At 39.8% G+C, this 14,480-nt stretch overlaps 3 protein-coding genes and 1 non-coding gene across 4 annotated transcripts; all 4 read right to left on the bottom strand.

Moving 5' to 3' along the window:
* Nucleotides 1-893: 893 nt before the first annotated feature.
* trnaq-cug (transfer RNA glutamine (anticodon CUG)) lies at nucleotides 894-965 on the bottom strand. Its single transcript has one exon. It is a non-coding gene; the product is annotated as a tRNA-Gln (tRNA).
* A 1,582-nt stretch (nucleotides 966-2,547) lies between these two features.
* On the bottom strand, nucleotides 2,548-4,394 carry LOC115011742 (parvalbumin beta). The gene is made up of 5 exons (XM_029436961.1): nucleotides 4,301-4,394; nucleotides 3,658-3,724; nucleotides 3,387-3,519; nucleotides 2,948-3,057; nucleotides 2,548-2,849 (listed from the first exon to the last, which is right to left on the bottom strand). The coding sequence occupies exons 2-5, from the start codon at nucleotides 3,716-3,718 to the stop codon at nucleotides 2,824-2,826; spliced, it is 330 nt and encodes a 109-aa protein (XP_029292821.1). The 5' UTR covers nucleotides 3,719-3,724; nucleotides 4,301-4,394; the 3' UTR covers nucleotides 2,548-2,823.
* Nucleotides 4,395-5,836: 1,442 nt separating this feature from the next.
* LOC115011743 (parvalbumin beta-like) lies at nucleotides 5,837-8,267 on the bottom strand. The gene is made up of 5 exons (XM_029436962.1): nucleotides 8,179-8,267; nucleotides 7,240-7,309; nucleotides 6,884-7,016; nucleotides 6,406-6,515; nucleotides 5,837-6,128 (listed from the first exon to the last, which is right to left on the bottom strand). The coding sequence occupies exons 2-5, from the start codon at nucleotides 7,298-7,300 to the stop codon at nucleotides 6,103-6,105; spliced, it is 330 nt and encodes a 109-aa protein (XP_029292822.1). The 5' UTR covers nucleotides 7,301-7,309; nucleotides 8,179-8,267; the 3' UTR covers nucleotides 5,837-6,102.
* Nucleotides 8,268-10,677: 2,410 nt separating this feature from the next.
* pvalb5 (parvalbumin 5) lies at nucleotides 10,678-13,793 on the bottom strand. The gene is made up of 5 exons (XM_029436963.1): nucleotides 13,641-13,793; nucleotides 13,007-13,083; nucleotides 11,713-11,845; nucleotides 11,214-11,323; nucleotides 10,678-10,953 (listed from the first exon to the last, which is right to left on the bottom strand). The coding sequence occupies exons 2-5, from the start codon at nucleotides 13,065-13,067 to the stop codon at nucleotides 10,931-10,933; spliced, it is 327 nt and encodes a 108-aa protein (XP_029292823.1). The 5' UTR covers nucleotides 13,068-13,083; nucleotides 13,641-13,793; the 3' UTR covers nucleotides 10,678-10,930.
* Nucleotides 13,794-14,480: the final 687 nt, after the last annotated feature.

Genomic DNA, 14,480 nt, shown 5'->3' with positions numbered 1-14,480 from the left:
AAATGTCATCTGACATTGCACCTTTCCTTGTATATTTGTTTGTAGAAGGACCATGTACAGTACAGTAGCATCATAGTGAGATTATTGAGTCACCTGAGAGGTCAGCCCATACACAACCTCTTTGTTTCCGGTACACTGGCACTCTGTGGTGCTTCACCTGTCCAGATATGCCTTGGACATAAAACATCTAAAATTCAGAACAGATGGGGTTCAGATTGTTTCCAACCAAAGATAATATAACCCCAAACACATAACATGCTCATTATTGAATGTCAGGGACACCGGTGCTTTATAACCTTCTCACTTTCTCATACTGACCGGGGGACAGCCTGGCTAAATTGCTTTGTCAACTGTGCTGATTAAGGGACCCGAGGTCACGCTCTGCTGTCGGTGTCCCATCCCGCCTAAGTGGTGATGATGATGCATATTGTCCCAGTATTCACGTGCACCATTTGAATAAAGATATAGCAGTCAGAGGTCTCTCATGGCTTCATATTCTACTGGAGTTTTTGATCATTTGTCTCATTTGGTCACTTTGTTTCTTACAGTTTTCTGGAAGCCAGAGAAGCACAGTGGACTTAGTTTGTTTGTCCAATGTGTCCAGTTGCAAAGTGACCAATTCAGGTTGTGTTTTCCGAGGACATTTGTGTCCTCAAGCCTACAAATTCAGGGGTCATTAAGCACATTCCTGAGAGAGTGTTCACTGCAGCAGCACACAGAAAAACAAGGTCATTTCTCTCTGCGATGAAAGGTTAGTTCAAGGTGTGCACATGCAGCATACAGCAGCAGGATGTGAAGAAGAGAGAGTCAGACAGATATACCATGCTAGAAATTGTATATGTGTGAACATTTTCAAATTAGTCTCTAGTTTCTAACAAGTCCAATAAATAGACAGGTCCCACCGAGATTTGAACTCGGATCGCTGGATTCAGAGTCCAGAGTGCTAACCATTACACCATGGAACCACTTCTACAGGGAATGACCTCCCAAAATATCTCGAATTTGACACTTGAAAGTAAGGGTGGGGGCATGACAGCCCCCTGCCAGATTCCTCATTAGAAGTCAGCCACTGTGTGTGCGTGCATGTGTGCGTGTAGCACTGATGACTGTTGATAGTGAGGTTCTAGTGAAGCTGGACTCCTGAGAAACTCAATCATCTCCTCCTGGCTGTGTGTGAAAAGAGACTGAGGATACCGGATCAAGTGCAGTGATGCAACTTCACGCACACCCGGTTCATGATGTCATGCGCCATGTTCATAGCCTACCCCACAGACTATACTGTTACTGGCCTATCATTTATTAATTTACATTTGTTAATGTTCTCTACGAGACTCACTCCTGGACATATAGATTGGCCAAGAGCCGGACAATCCTCCCTTTTCAGTCTTTTCAGGACACCCTCCTACATTACTCTACTATGTGGCAACACTGCTACATGTTGAACATTAATACTGATATTAATATTAAAATAAGGTTTTTCTTAACAATAACACACAATCCCATATAATATATAATAATACAAATAATGTGCTTTAATCAGGTGCGAGAAAAAGAGTTGGACTGGAATTAAGTCTACCGATTTTAAACAACAGTTTCAAGAAGAATTGCCCAATATGTGTTGTTATTATTATTATTTCGTCATGTATGAGTTTTATATGTGTACCATAACGTAGAGACAGGCTCTTCTGCCTGGATTTGTTGAAGCGAGGGTCTCAAATGTCAAAACAGTTGTCGTTTCTATTGCCAGACAATTTACTGTAACGTGTCTTGTCTCTGTAACGGTGATCTGTGCCAACCTCTACTGTTAATGGATGTAACTCCATCTAGTGGCTGAAGATAGAGCTGCATGACTTTACACTGACAAGTGTGTGCACGCGTTTATCTGTATCCAGACTTGACTTAATTTATGTGTGTGTGTGTGTGTGTGTGTGTGTGTGTGTGTGTGTGTGTGTGTGTGTGTGTGTGTGTGTGTGTGTGTGAGAGAAAGAGAGAGAGAGAGAGAGAGAGAGAGAGAGAGAGAGAAATAATTAAGTAGGCTATTACATCACCAGTTTGTATTATTATTATTATTATTATTGTTATTGTATTCTTTATTTACTCTTTTCCTTTATATGCTATGGCAACACAAATGTATTCATATGTCTTGTATTATCCCTATTAACATCTCTTTTTTAAATTGTATTATCAGTATTTTCTTTTACTTACAGAATATTAAATATCTAATATCTCCACTAACATTTATTTATGTTGTTTTCTGTAGATTAAAACTTGCATTGTTTTTATTTGTTTGTATTGTTACAGTTAAGTTGCATTGAAGTTATACCAATACTAACTTGATTACTGATTTGATTACTTGATTTCATTTACTTATATTCTTATCTATTTTGTTATATTAACTATCTGGGACTATTGTTCTTTTATGAATTCATTCATACATGCAATGTAACATGCTCCACAATTCATTGTCTTTCATAACCCTAATGAGAATGTGTCCTGTTGAGTATGTAAGGCGTTCAGACCAATCACTCAAAAAGCATTAAACCCAAGTAAGACCGCATTAAAAGAATATTTATTCTTTTTGTTTTTTACCGTTTGTACCTGGAAAGTGCATCATAGATTTTACAGAAAGCAAAATTCATATTTAAGACATGAACACAACCGAGCGACATTCACAATCATCATTTGTTTGGACAGTGTGTTGCATAGGAGGAAACGTCTCTTAAGCAAATGTATAAAAATTATTTATATTCAGATGAAAACAAGGGGAGGTCGACATGGGCTTTGTGGTTCCATCAGACCAGATGTTGTTGGTCAGTTGCCACTTTACTGCTTTACCATGGCAGCGAACTCTGCAGGGAGAGAAGAAAACACATAGTTAGCGTCTCTATTTTCCACCAAAGATTGCTGCAAGCACTCTGTATGAGAAACAGATGATGAGAGTCCGTACCTTCAGCGCCAATCTTGCCGTCACCATCGGAGTCGCCGGCCTTCAGGAATTCCTTGGTCTCGGCGTCGGACAGCGCGCGTGCACCTGCCTTGAAGGTCTGCAGGAACAGCCTGTGGACAGACAAAGCCGGTGGTTAGTTCACGGACCCCAGCTCCCATTGGCTAAAACAAACTTCATATTCCATATAGTTGAAAAAAAGATTTAGAGAAAAATAGAAAAGAGAAAAATCTTGAGTTTATGTAAAACAGGTGGCTGAAGGTAGTTTTACAGTTATACAGGTGTATAGCCTGAATACACCTATATAACCACTGTTAGTCACTGGGCTTATACACATAATTCAACATTGTTTCATGCAGCTGATACCAGAACAGAAGATGCAACAATGTCTTTTGTATGAACTGGTCTGATGTGTGGAGGACAAAGGAAGTGTGTGTCTTACTTCAGCTCCTCCTCCTCAATGAAGCCACTGTTGTCCTGGTCAATGATGAGGAAGGCCTTCTTGAGGTCGTCTGCGGACTTGCCAGACATGCCGCATGCTTTGAAGAACGTCTTGTGGTTGAATGTGCCAGCGTCTGAAATAAATGCAAGTTGTTACTAAAACTGTATTACACATACAGTAGCTGGACAAAAAGCCACATTGATGCTCCAAACACAAAGCCACACAGGGAGGGCTGTGATTGTGATTTTCTAAATGTAACTTGAAGAGTCACCTTTGCACCCGTCCAGGGCTGCAGCGACTTCAGCGTCTTTAAGTACACCTGCGAAGGCCATTGTGATCTGCAGAAATCAAAATACAAGCGATTATTATCATTTTAAAGCAGGACATATTATGGCTTATTTATAATAGTATCACATATTGTTGACTATATGGATCATGGTTCCCTATGTTGATAATTAGTTGAATAAGTAATGAATCACAATAAATAGACAGATCACATTATCATTAAACCCCCACTCTTTGCATTTAAAATGATGTTAATTATCCAAATGGAATAGAAACAAATGAGAATAGAAAGATTTCAGATTTCAAAGGTGACTTTTTTTCAGTCCACGTCTCTCTGTGGGTGGTTTTCATTTCCAAATCCCGCTCGAGAGGCTGAGATAGACACGTGTTCTCTACTGCAGCTCTCGAGATGCTGGGAAGTCTGACCAGTAATAATCCATGTCTTCTTGCAGTTGACTATCTCGTGAAGAAAACCCACAAAATCATTTCTTTTGATGCTGCATTGCAGTGCGAAGTCCACAATAAAAGTAAAAAAACACGTTTCTTTCTGAAAGATGTGAAGCGAGATGCTGCTGCAGCTCTGTCTGCGCGGATCTCCGGTTTTCTTTTCTCCTTTCATTTGAACTCACCTCTTTGATGTTTTTGATTTGTAGGGTACAGATGAAACAGACAGGACTTGAGTCGACTGCAGTGATCTTCCCGGTGCTCCCGGTGACCTTTTTATAGTTTCACTCCATCGAAATTTGAGGCAACTGACACCATCGAGGAGGGGTGGCGAAAATCCTTCCTGTAGCCAGAGCTCTATTTTAAGTTTCACAAATGAAGACGCTTAAAAGGTGCGTTTGAAGAAGTCTTTAATGTCCCCCTCAATTCTAAGAATAGGCGAGTGCACTGCTGAGGAGGACGAATTGAAAGGGCTGTTGGCAACAAACAACAGTAAGAGGGTAGATAAGGGCCATGCATGCTTTAGGGCTGGCGTAACTGCCACTAATTGGTTGTTTTCGAGTTGATTTGTAAGGCATGGGCTATTGTATTCATGACTTTAGTTGGTCAAAGGGCAGTTCTTTTCTTACTTAAATGAAAATGTATATTGGCTGGTGTCTTCTTTATGTTTAACATTGTTATGCGTCATATTGTATTTTCTAAGTGTAGAGACATATTCCACATTCAAAACATTTATTTGTTATTGTTTCAATTAGTCAAAGTGGCCGGTTATGGCACAATCCCTGTTTTTCTTAGTGAATCCAGGACCAGTTGTGCTATTCTAAGAGCTTAAAGTGTTTAAAAGCACAAGGCAATTGTCATGCAGGCACATCTTTTTTGTAACCTCCGAACAAAGTAAAAAAGAAGAAGGAGAAGAATCTTCTGAATGGTTCATCTTGACATTATGTAATGCTGAAAATAGCTTCGACCTGTAGGTGGCAGCGCTGCCCTGTGGGGTAAGGGCGAGGAGACTGCTGTCTCTATGCCTCGTTCTGTTTTGACCACTGCGTTGATGGTAACAAGCTCAGGGTGTCATCTGATAGCGTTGAGGGTTTACACATTGCTGACTTGCAGTTCCCGGAGCATTCATAGCTTCCCCTTGAATTGTAGTTTGACTTAAAGATGACTGATAATCTATTTAAATGTATTTATATGCTAATACTATTTAGAATATTTCCCAAATAAATGTGGCACATTCAAGAAAAATGAGTGAATTGAATAGTTGATTAAAAAAACCTTCAGATCACAAAAGATTTGCATCTATACACCAGATTCAAAGGTCCTGCTGATGCAACAATGGCTTTTAATAGCTCCCCTGTTGCCACAGCACATTATCTAATTGACTATTCAGCAGTTGGTGGAGAAAAAGACTTTGGAACAGACCATCCAATTACATTATGTGTGACAGCTATCCATTGCAAACCTCCCTGCATCTAGGAAGTATATGAGTAAAGCCCCAGGGCTATTCCCAATGTGTTTCCAGCTATACTCCCCTTCTCATTAACCAATTCTCAAGTGCTGGGCAGGTCAGTTCAATTTCACCTCCCGAGTATTCAAAATCCCTGGAAGGTGTAAACTCTTCCTCAATCCATTGCGGTGACATAACCGCAGTTATGTGAATACAGTGGGTTGTATATTACAACACATTTTGACCAATAAAAAGAAGACTGGCCTGAAGCAGATCACTTTGCACCAAAAGATATTTATTCCTGGTTTTTCACTCTTCCTCAAAAGTGCAGATGGTGTTGGACAGTTTGCACAAGTCATTTTTCAGAACATTTAACACATCTGAGTAACATTCACAGTAAAAATATGTGTTCCATGTTAAGAAATAATCCGCAGGCAACTCATAAATAAGTTATAAAAAATATTCTTTCAGCTGATGATCACTGAATCTTGCAAGAAGTTCGCAGTTCCATGAAAAGAGTGGATCTTGGTCAATGGAAATTTATGCCTTTACCATGGATGCAAACTCTGTGAAAGTAGAATGAAACTGCTATTAGTGGTGAACAAAATGTATTCAGATTCTTATGTCTTCATGGCGGTATGATCTCAACTAATTTGACCAAATCTCTAGTCAGATATTGGAAGAATGTGAATGGATGTTAAATATTCAATTGTAATGCAGGTGAATTTAGATTCCATTGCCAATAAGCATCATGATTAATCTTCAATGTCTCTGCTGTGTTCTGCTTCATTCAAAGATATGTAGGAAAGTGTATTCTGCTCAAATAAAAGAAAGAACTCTCACCCTCGACTCCGATCTTGCCATCACCATCACTGTCACCAGCGGCCAGGAAAGCCTTGGTCTCCTTGTCGGTGAGTGCTCTGGCACTGGCAGAGAAGTTCTGCAGGAACAGCCTGACAGGTGGACAACACAGCAGGAGTTAGAATTATGGAAACGTCAGACTATATTGATAGATTGTGAATCACTGTGCGGAATGAGTATCAAATGAGTTTGAGATCTTAAAGGTAAAATGTAACAATAAGCCTGTCCATAGATTTACATGTACAAAGTCATAAAACCATCAGGCTTCAGTTAAACGAGACCTTCATCATCGTATCTTAAGTATGTGGATAGTTTGACCCGTCAGATTAAAGCCAAGCTAAGACAAAATGTCCAAATGATGGGTTAAGAGTAAAGCTGCCCCTTTTTCAAAATACATCTAAAATACAGTACAGTGATATTAGATCTGGTGCATATTTCGGGAAGCAGAGGCATTTTTTACTTCAGCTCTTCCTCCTCAATGAAGCCACTGTTGTCCTGGTCAATGATGAGGAAGGCCTTTTTGATCTCATCGGCGGACTTGCCGGACATGCCGCATGCCTTGAAGAATTTCTTGTGGTCGAAGGAGTCAGCAGCTGGAAAACACATTTTAACACCGTTAGCATCCTAATGGCAGGCTGCATATACAGGTACATAGGACTACATTGTTGATTTAATGTGATGATTGTGGATGGCAGTTTATATGAATGTGAGCCAATTTGTATAGTTGGGTTGTTCACAGTATGCAAATAATGATAATTATAATGTTCAAGAGTACTGTTTAATTTCTGTGTACTAAATGAAGATAATGAAGCTCACCTAAGCAGCCGTCCAGAGCGGCCTTGACTTCAGCTGCATTGAGTGCACTTGCGAATGCCATTTTTCTATTCTGAGGGAAGAAAAGGAGACAAGGCTCAAGGTTAGTGTAAGCATCACAAATCCAAAACAGTAGTAATATTGTTGCATTGCAAATACCCTTCTTTAGAGCAATAAGTGCTGATATTTTGTATCTTGGAGATTCTAAGATACACTGAGTTCAGAGAGGGTTTGATGACCAACACGTGTTTTTTAACAGGTTTTTAAATCAGTATATATCAAACTAAGACTAAGACCATGCTTCAGTGGCTAGATATTAACTTCAAAGGCTATTCCTCTAGAGAAGGAACATTCAGTAACACTGTATTGGGAAGCATCTGGAAACATAAACATGTTCCAAGTTTGTTTTGGTCACGATGAAACTAAATAATTACTTTCATTTGCAAAGGCTGCCACGCAGCATCACCACTACTGTTTTTTTTGTTTTTTCTAATGGGCTAAATAGCTACTCTTTGCCTCCGGATGTCAGCTCAGGCCTGTCAGCTCAGGCCTGTCTCTGTTTATCCCAACGCTGCTATCACACTAAATAGATGATGCTCCCACTGAGAAGCCCATTCACAGCGGTATGAGTCACTGCCAAAGCGCAGCTGGGGAAACGCAGTGAAGTCAGACGCGTCGATAGCTTTGGTTGTGATATTTTTTTTTCATCCGGTTAAAAGAGACAAGGTAAAATAGCGCAAATATGATCCAAAGACGTTGATCCTTTGAAACCAAATGGCCACATTGGGCCTCCTTTTGCACTGATTGAGTCGTCCTGTGGTCCGTGCAGTTTTCTCTATGTTGGTTCCATTTCTCCCTACAGTTATAGTCCAAATTATCTCCTTGTCTCAATCCCTCTCCTCCCAGTGTAATCTGCCAGAAATCAGCGCGCTTCCCACTCACCTTTGGGCTGCGTTGAGTGAGGAGAGTGAAAACCAAGGCGGACTGGAGTGAATGCCATCAGCCTCTTTCCCTCTCTCTTTTATATCCTCGAGCAACACCATTTACAGAGATTTGAGTCTCAGTATCAGGTACCAAGATGCATGGGTTTCGAAAAAATGTGTCTAGTAGTCTCAACCTATTTTTAGGCGAACAAATGAGGATGCTACCATGTGTGCTGAGGCCTATAGCTAGGCGTGTGGAAACCCGAGCAAGTCCGCAGCCCGTCACGTGATTTATAACCATCATTCAAGATGTTGTTTCTGTTGTAAGTCTGAGAATATTAATGAAATTAATGCGTGAGAGTGTGGATATAGGCCATGGGTCATCCTCTAATTTGGTTTGTGAGAAAAACCTAGAGCCACATGCCACGTGAATGAGCAAGAAGGACTCATTGCCAATTTAACTTCTGTTCACTTACTTACTGAAAAGTATCAAAGGTTGTAAATATATGTGAAAGGACTGCTAAGATGCTGCCCTCAAATTACCCTTGCATCTTCTTATGATTATTAAAGACTGCTTGTTAGACTTTGAATATTTTGTCTGTTAATTCTGTTTACTGTGGTATCAGCAAAATGTTCCCATATGGCCCATTCATATGCATTTGCGTCTACCCAACATGATTGAGCTTATTTTTATGACATATTTTATCTTTAATATTTGATACTCATGCCAGCAGTGTCTGTGGCTGTCTGCTCAGAAGTTAATCTACTTAATGAACTCTTTATTTCCCATATTAGGAGCCTATTCTTATTTTATTAGGAGGTCATTAGAAATAGTTGGAGTCAGGCTTTTGATTCCTGCATCAGAAGGAGTTGGGGTTGCAACACCTTCCCTCAGATGATCTCGGGATATAGATATGTATCTGTAACATTACGTAGCTATACTTAAAGTATGCATGCTACATGTGGTTCATCAGAACGCCCCATGCAGTGAGTCGAGTTTCAGGCAAACCCAGCGGCCAAACAGGGATAACCCTTTGGGGCCTTCACCGGATCCCTGTCCTTAGTAGGCAATGCACCAATCATTCAGACTATTTTCTGTGTGCTGTGCGATTGCCTGCGTGAACACGTTAGCAATATGTTGACAACTCATTTTACTCTGACGCACTGCCGTGGCACGAAACGCAGCCTTCGCAACCTTTATTAATGGAGATACAAACAACCCTTTCAGCCACGTGCGACTGATGAATGTGTTTGTGTGGCCTTTGTGACCTCTTTATGAAATGTAAACCCTAGACTGTTAATCTTTTGGTCATTGAAACTTTAATCACTTATCTCAGTCTTCTCAGTTCTGTGTAAATAAAAAAAAGGATTTTTCCAGAATTATGGTGGATATTTTTTCCTGAATCCGTCCAGCAGAAGGCAGTAATGATCCTAAGAGTGGAATAGCCCATGATTCCTAAGATTTAGGAGCGGTCCCATCAATTGGACATGCAAAAAAAATAAAAATCAAAAGTGGTGAAATTAGACTCAGTGGCTTTTCAATTTCCCCATTGACACATGTTTTCGGTTATTAACTACTCTGCAGCAGTGAATCAGAATAGGCCTTTTTCACAGAGACATTTTGACTTCTTATAGGTGTTACTAATAACTATGGCTCCATTCTATTCAAGAGTCCCAGTGGGAGTGACAGTGAACCAGCATATACAATACAAGGACCATGAACTCAAACCATCATTTGTTTTATTATTTACACCTGAGCTTGTTACTGCAGTGGCAAGCTTATGTGGACAAAGTCCTAAGGGGTTTTCTTTACCATCAAAGTTATGTCAGTGATGCTATTATTGTTGACATCCTCCACCAGGGCAGTGTCAGTGGGATGATATAAGTAGTGTATAGCTGAGTCAATAGGCACTATGTTTGGTTTGATACTCGTTTTTTATTCATAAACTAGAGAATGATAGTCAGTCATCTTTTTCATTCAAGATAGATAGATAGATAGATGGATGGATGGATGGATGGATGGATGGATGGATAGATAGATAGATAGATAGATAGATGGATGGATGGATGGATGGATGGATGGATGGATGGATGGATGGATAGATGGATGGATGGATGGATGGATGGATGGATAGATAGATAGATAGATAGATAGATAGATAGATAGATAGATAGATAGATAGATAGATAGATAGATAGATAGATAGATAGATAGATAGATAGATAGATAGATAGATAGATACTTTATTCCTCCTGAGGGAAATTTAGGATCCAACATCATTTGGTAAAGTCTCTGATGATTTATCATACGTTAATCTTCTCAGTCATCTCTAACTTTTCTTATAAATGTAGTCAGTGCTGTGACTTTATACCCTGGATTTAGTTCATTGAAAATCCTGAATACCTTGGATGCAACTACTGTTTAAGTGTTAATGAAATGTTGAGGCCTATATGAGACACTTAATACATTGCCCACTACAAGCAGATTAAAAAAAAGCAGCACACAGGGATATCACATCTTAAACACATTTATTAACCCATTCCAGGTGCCTGATTGATTACACACACACACGACTAATATCCATCTTTAACCATGTGTCCACGTCTTGGGCATTATTGTATCACATCAAAAGGAAAGAGCAGCAGGCAGGTAGAGAATATAGGAAGTTTCTTGTCTTTGCATCAAACAATATAGAAAATCAGGATTTCCATTAGAAACCTGTTATCTTAAAATAGGGAAAGACAGTCGTGGTCAAAGATGTTTATTCTCTTTATTTCAGGATATCACAGAACTCTGCGGGGGAGAAAAAGAAATCAGTCAGAGATTTTAACCACAACAGTGATCTTCAGGCAAAAAGTCAATGTCATACAACATTATGGTTAAGCACGATGACTAAACAAACAACACATTATTTGCTGTATGCTTTTATTGTGTTCTTGTATGTGCTTTTTATAGACTGCAATTTCAGCACTAGGTAATGGACAGCTCCACTGCACACGCGGCTCCTTTTCTGACTTGCCGGCAGCTTTTTCAGTAGTTTTACATGCACCCACCTTCCATCCCAATCTTGCCATCACCATCCTTATCGGCTGCAGCCATCAGAGTCTTGGTCTCAGCCACAGTCAGCTCCCTCGCCCCCGGACAGAAATTCTGAAGGAACAGTCTTTTGCGTGCACAAAAAATACCAGCGATAAGTTCAGATCCATATCACCACAGAATGTATGTTTTCTTATGCCATTTTCTTCCCTTCTAGGCCTTTCTGAGCCATTTTAATCCCTCTCCACATAACTCACTCACTCACCAGCCTTCCCCCTCAGGTATTACTGAATGCATTCACTGGGAATGCCGCTCCATTCATACAGTGACCTCTGCCTGTGGGCCATCACAAGGGAGTTAAAACATAGATGTAGCACACATGCTCAAACACACTCGCACGCCCATCTGTATTCTTGCTCTACCCTTAAACCACAAACACACACACACACACACACACACACACACACACACACACACACACACACACACACACACACACACACACACTATCCTTACTTGAGCTCCTCCTCCTCAATGTAGCCACTCCTGTCTTGGTCCAGTACTGTGAACACTTTTCTCCCATCTGTGTCAGATGAGCCGGTCAGTCCCACTTGTGCAAAGAACAACTTGAAGTCAAATGTCCCTGGAGCTGCATATGCGAAAAGAGAGAGAGAGAGAGAGAGAGAGAGAGAGAGAGAGAGAGAGAGAGAGAGAGAGAGAGAGAGAGAGAGAGAGAGAGAGAGAGAGAGAAAGAGAAAGAGAAAGAGCAAGAGCAAGAGACACAGACAGATGTAGGAGTGAGAGGTCAATCACAGAATGACAAGAAAGCAAGAATGGTGAGGGACTGAATAGAGATGTCGCATTAACTCATCCGCTCAGATGACTTTCATTCTTCAGCCAATGACATTTACCAATATACACCCTGTAGCGCATCACTGTCTTGTGCCATTATAGGCTATGTCATTATGCCATTGAAACAGTCAAAGCACACTGGATATTGCCCATGGGTCCAATGCAAACCTAAATGTTAAAAGCCCTTTATTCATCAAGCTGTTCAGTGTGGAGATTCTCATCCAGGAAGATTTACTTTCAAGTACTTTGCTTAAATGTGCTGTACATTTTCAAAATTTCAAAATATTATAAGATTTTAAGTCTGATTTTAAAATAAATAGAGTTATCATAAAGTAGGGGAATCTTTAAAAAATATATATATATAAAAACAAAACAAAAAATATATAAATGTTTATATAAAAATATCCCTAAACCTGAGGCGATTCTTCAAATAAATCATTGAAAAACTACCTTTTTTTGTAAATGCAAAAATAATTAACAAAGTTTGAATGTAATTTTGCCTAAATCATTGCTAACAGGGGGGTTCTTTTCAATAAAAGGCATAGAAGCACTGACATTTGATTTTCATCTTAGGGGTTGAGCTCTGTCTGCCTTGTCATGCAAACATAATTGCTAGAGATAAATGATTAAGTGCTTTGGGAAGTGGGGGCTGTATAGTCTGTGTGATTTGGTTCTCTCTGCATGCTAAACGTAAACACTTTGGTATCTGGGTGGTGACTGCTCTCCAGCCACATGGCTGCCTGGTTACCTGCAGCCTTCGTGTCCCCACTGTGAACAACACATACAGGTATCCCTAGTGGGACTGGGAGTGGGTTTAACAAGTCCTGTGTGTCTTTCTCTGCAATATGTGTGTGGATTTATATTATTTTTATTGTAAAGGATGTGTTCTTGTGTTAATCAGATGCTTGTAAAGTGTGTGTCTCCCTGCGTGCGAGCCTGTGCGTGCCATCTGACTCACCTTGACAAGCCTGGACCGCAGCCCTGATGTCCTCGTCGCTCAGCATCCCTGCAAATGCCATGGTCCTCTGTAGCTGCCTGAGGGGTGCGAACACACATGCACGATGGAGGAAATGCTAAGTGACAGTAAATGAGACTGGTGCAGGTGTTATTTTCTGCTTTTCTCATAATATTTATATAGAAACTTGTGGATATATTAAGCATAGTCATTCCTCTGTGGGTAGTCTTCAGCACTTTTAAAAGACAAGTTGTCTTATCCGTATCCTTATCCTTATCCTTATGTCTTATTATGTGTCATTTTGACAGTGAGGTACAAGCAAATTAACTAAATATATAGCTCTGCATTGTTTTCTCAGAGAGAGACAAACATATATATTTTATCATATAATATGGTTTAAATCACAATTTAATTGCCAGATGATCTAAGCTATGTTTCACAAAATGTCAGAGAAAGTTGTTGCAACTTGAAGGAGCAAACAAAAAGAGGGTTGAAAATCCTATTTTTTTTATTCCCCCCCTCTTTTAAAGCAAAAAAAAAATCAAGATGCCTCAAAGCACAAACACACACAACTGCCAGCTATCGTCTCACAAACATTGCCGTGCACACAAATTTGCAAAAAATGCTTGGTACTCACCGTGCTTTGGGTGAGGTTTAAACTCTCTGAGCCTAGGATGCACAGATCTCTGCTTCTCTTGCTTTGTGCGTATAAGCCAAAAACACTCTTGCAGCTTTGTGATCCGGAGTGCAAGAAGCAACCTGACGTATCTGTCCTCAAACCCAGGGAGATTTCCCCCACGCCATAGAATGCCTCCTCCTCCTTCATCAGTTAATCAGAGCAGATAATTTTCTCACTCATATTGTTGTGCAAACTTGCAGGCAAAAGAAGAAGTCAAAAATAATTACACTCCAATCTGATCCACAAATATAAATGTATTTTATTTCATAAAATGTTTATCTTACTATGTCTGCTTTTACTGCTGAAACAACTAATGATGTTACTATTGTTCGTATTCATAGTTATGAGGAATAAATAAATATTTCAGTTCATGAGATGAATGAGATAATTATCAATCAGCTATATGTATTTAATGTCAGTATTAATTATGTCTTTATTAAAAAAACTAAATGTAATAAAGACATTGTATAAACACATGATTTTGCAACTGTCATATTGTAAATCTTAGCTATATATAACAAAGGGGAAATATGTGGGTTTGTCTTTGTCATTACAATAATAAAATCTGGTGATATAAATGACGAACACCAACCTGTTTATTTAGGGTGGTCGTGTTATCAGGTTTTATGTACTATAAGGGCATCTAAGAGGACACTTTTGCAGCGTCTTTTTTCGAACATGGGGGAGCCAAGTGGGTCAGTCGTCCCCCCCTCCCCTGAATCCACCAGTGGGTATGGCTGTCTTTAACTGGGATCAATAACAAGTTGACTGTTCATGAGCATCGTTCAAATATTTGTA

Source organism: Cottoperca gobio, chromosome 8, assembly GCF_900634415.1.
Source record: "Cottoperca gobio chromosome 8, fCotGob3.1, whole genome shotgun sequence".
Lineage (NCBI taxonomy): Eukaryota > Metazoa > Chordata > Actinopteri > Perciformes > Bovichtidae > Cottoperca > Cottoperca gobio.
This window is presented reverse-complemented; position numbering and strand designations above follow the sequence as displayed.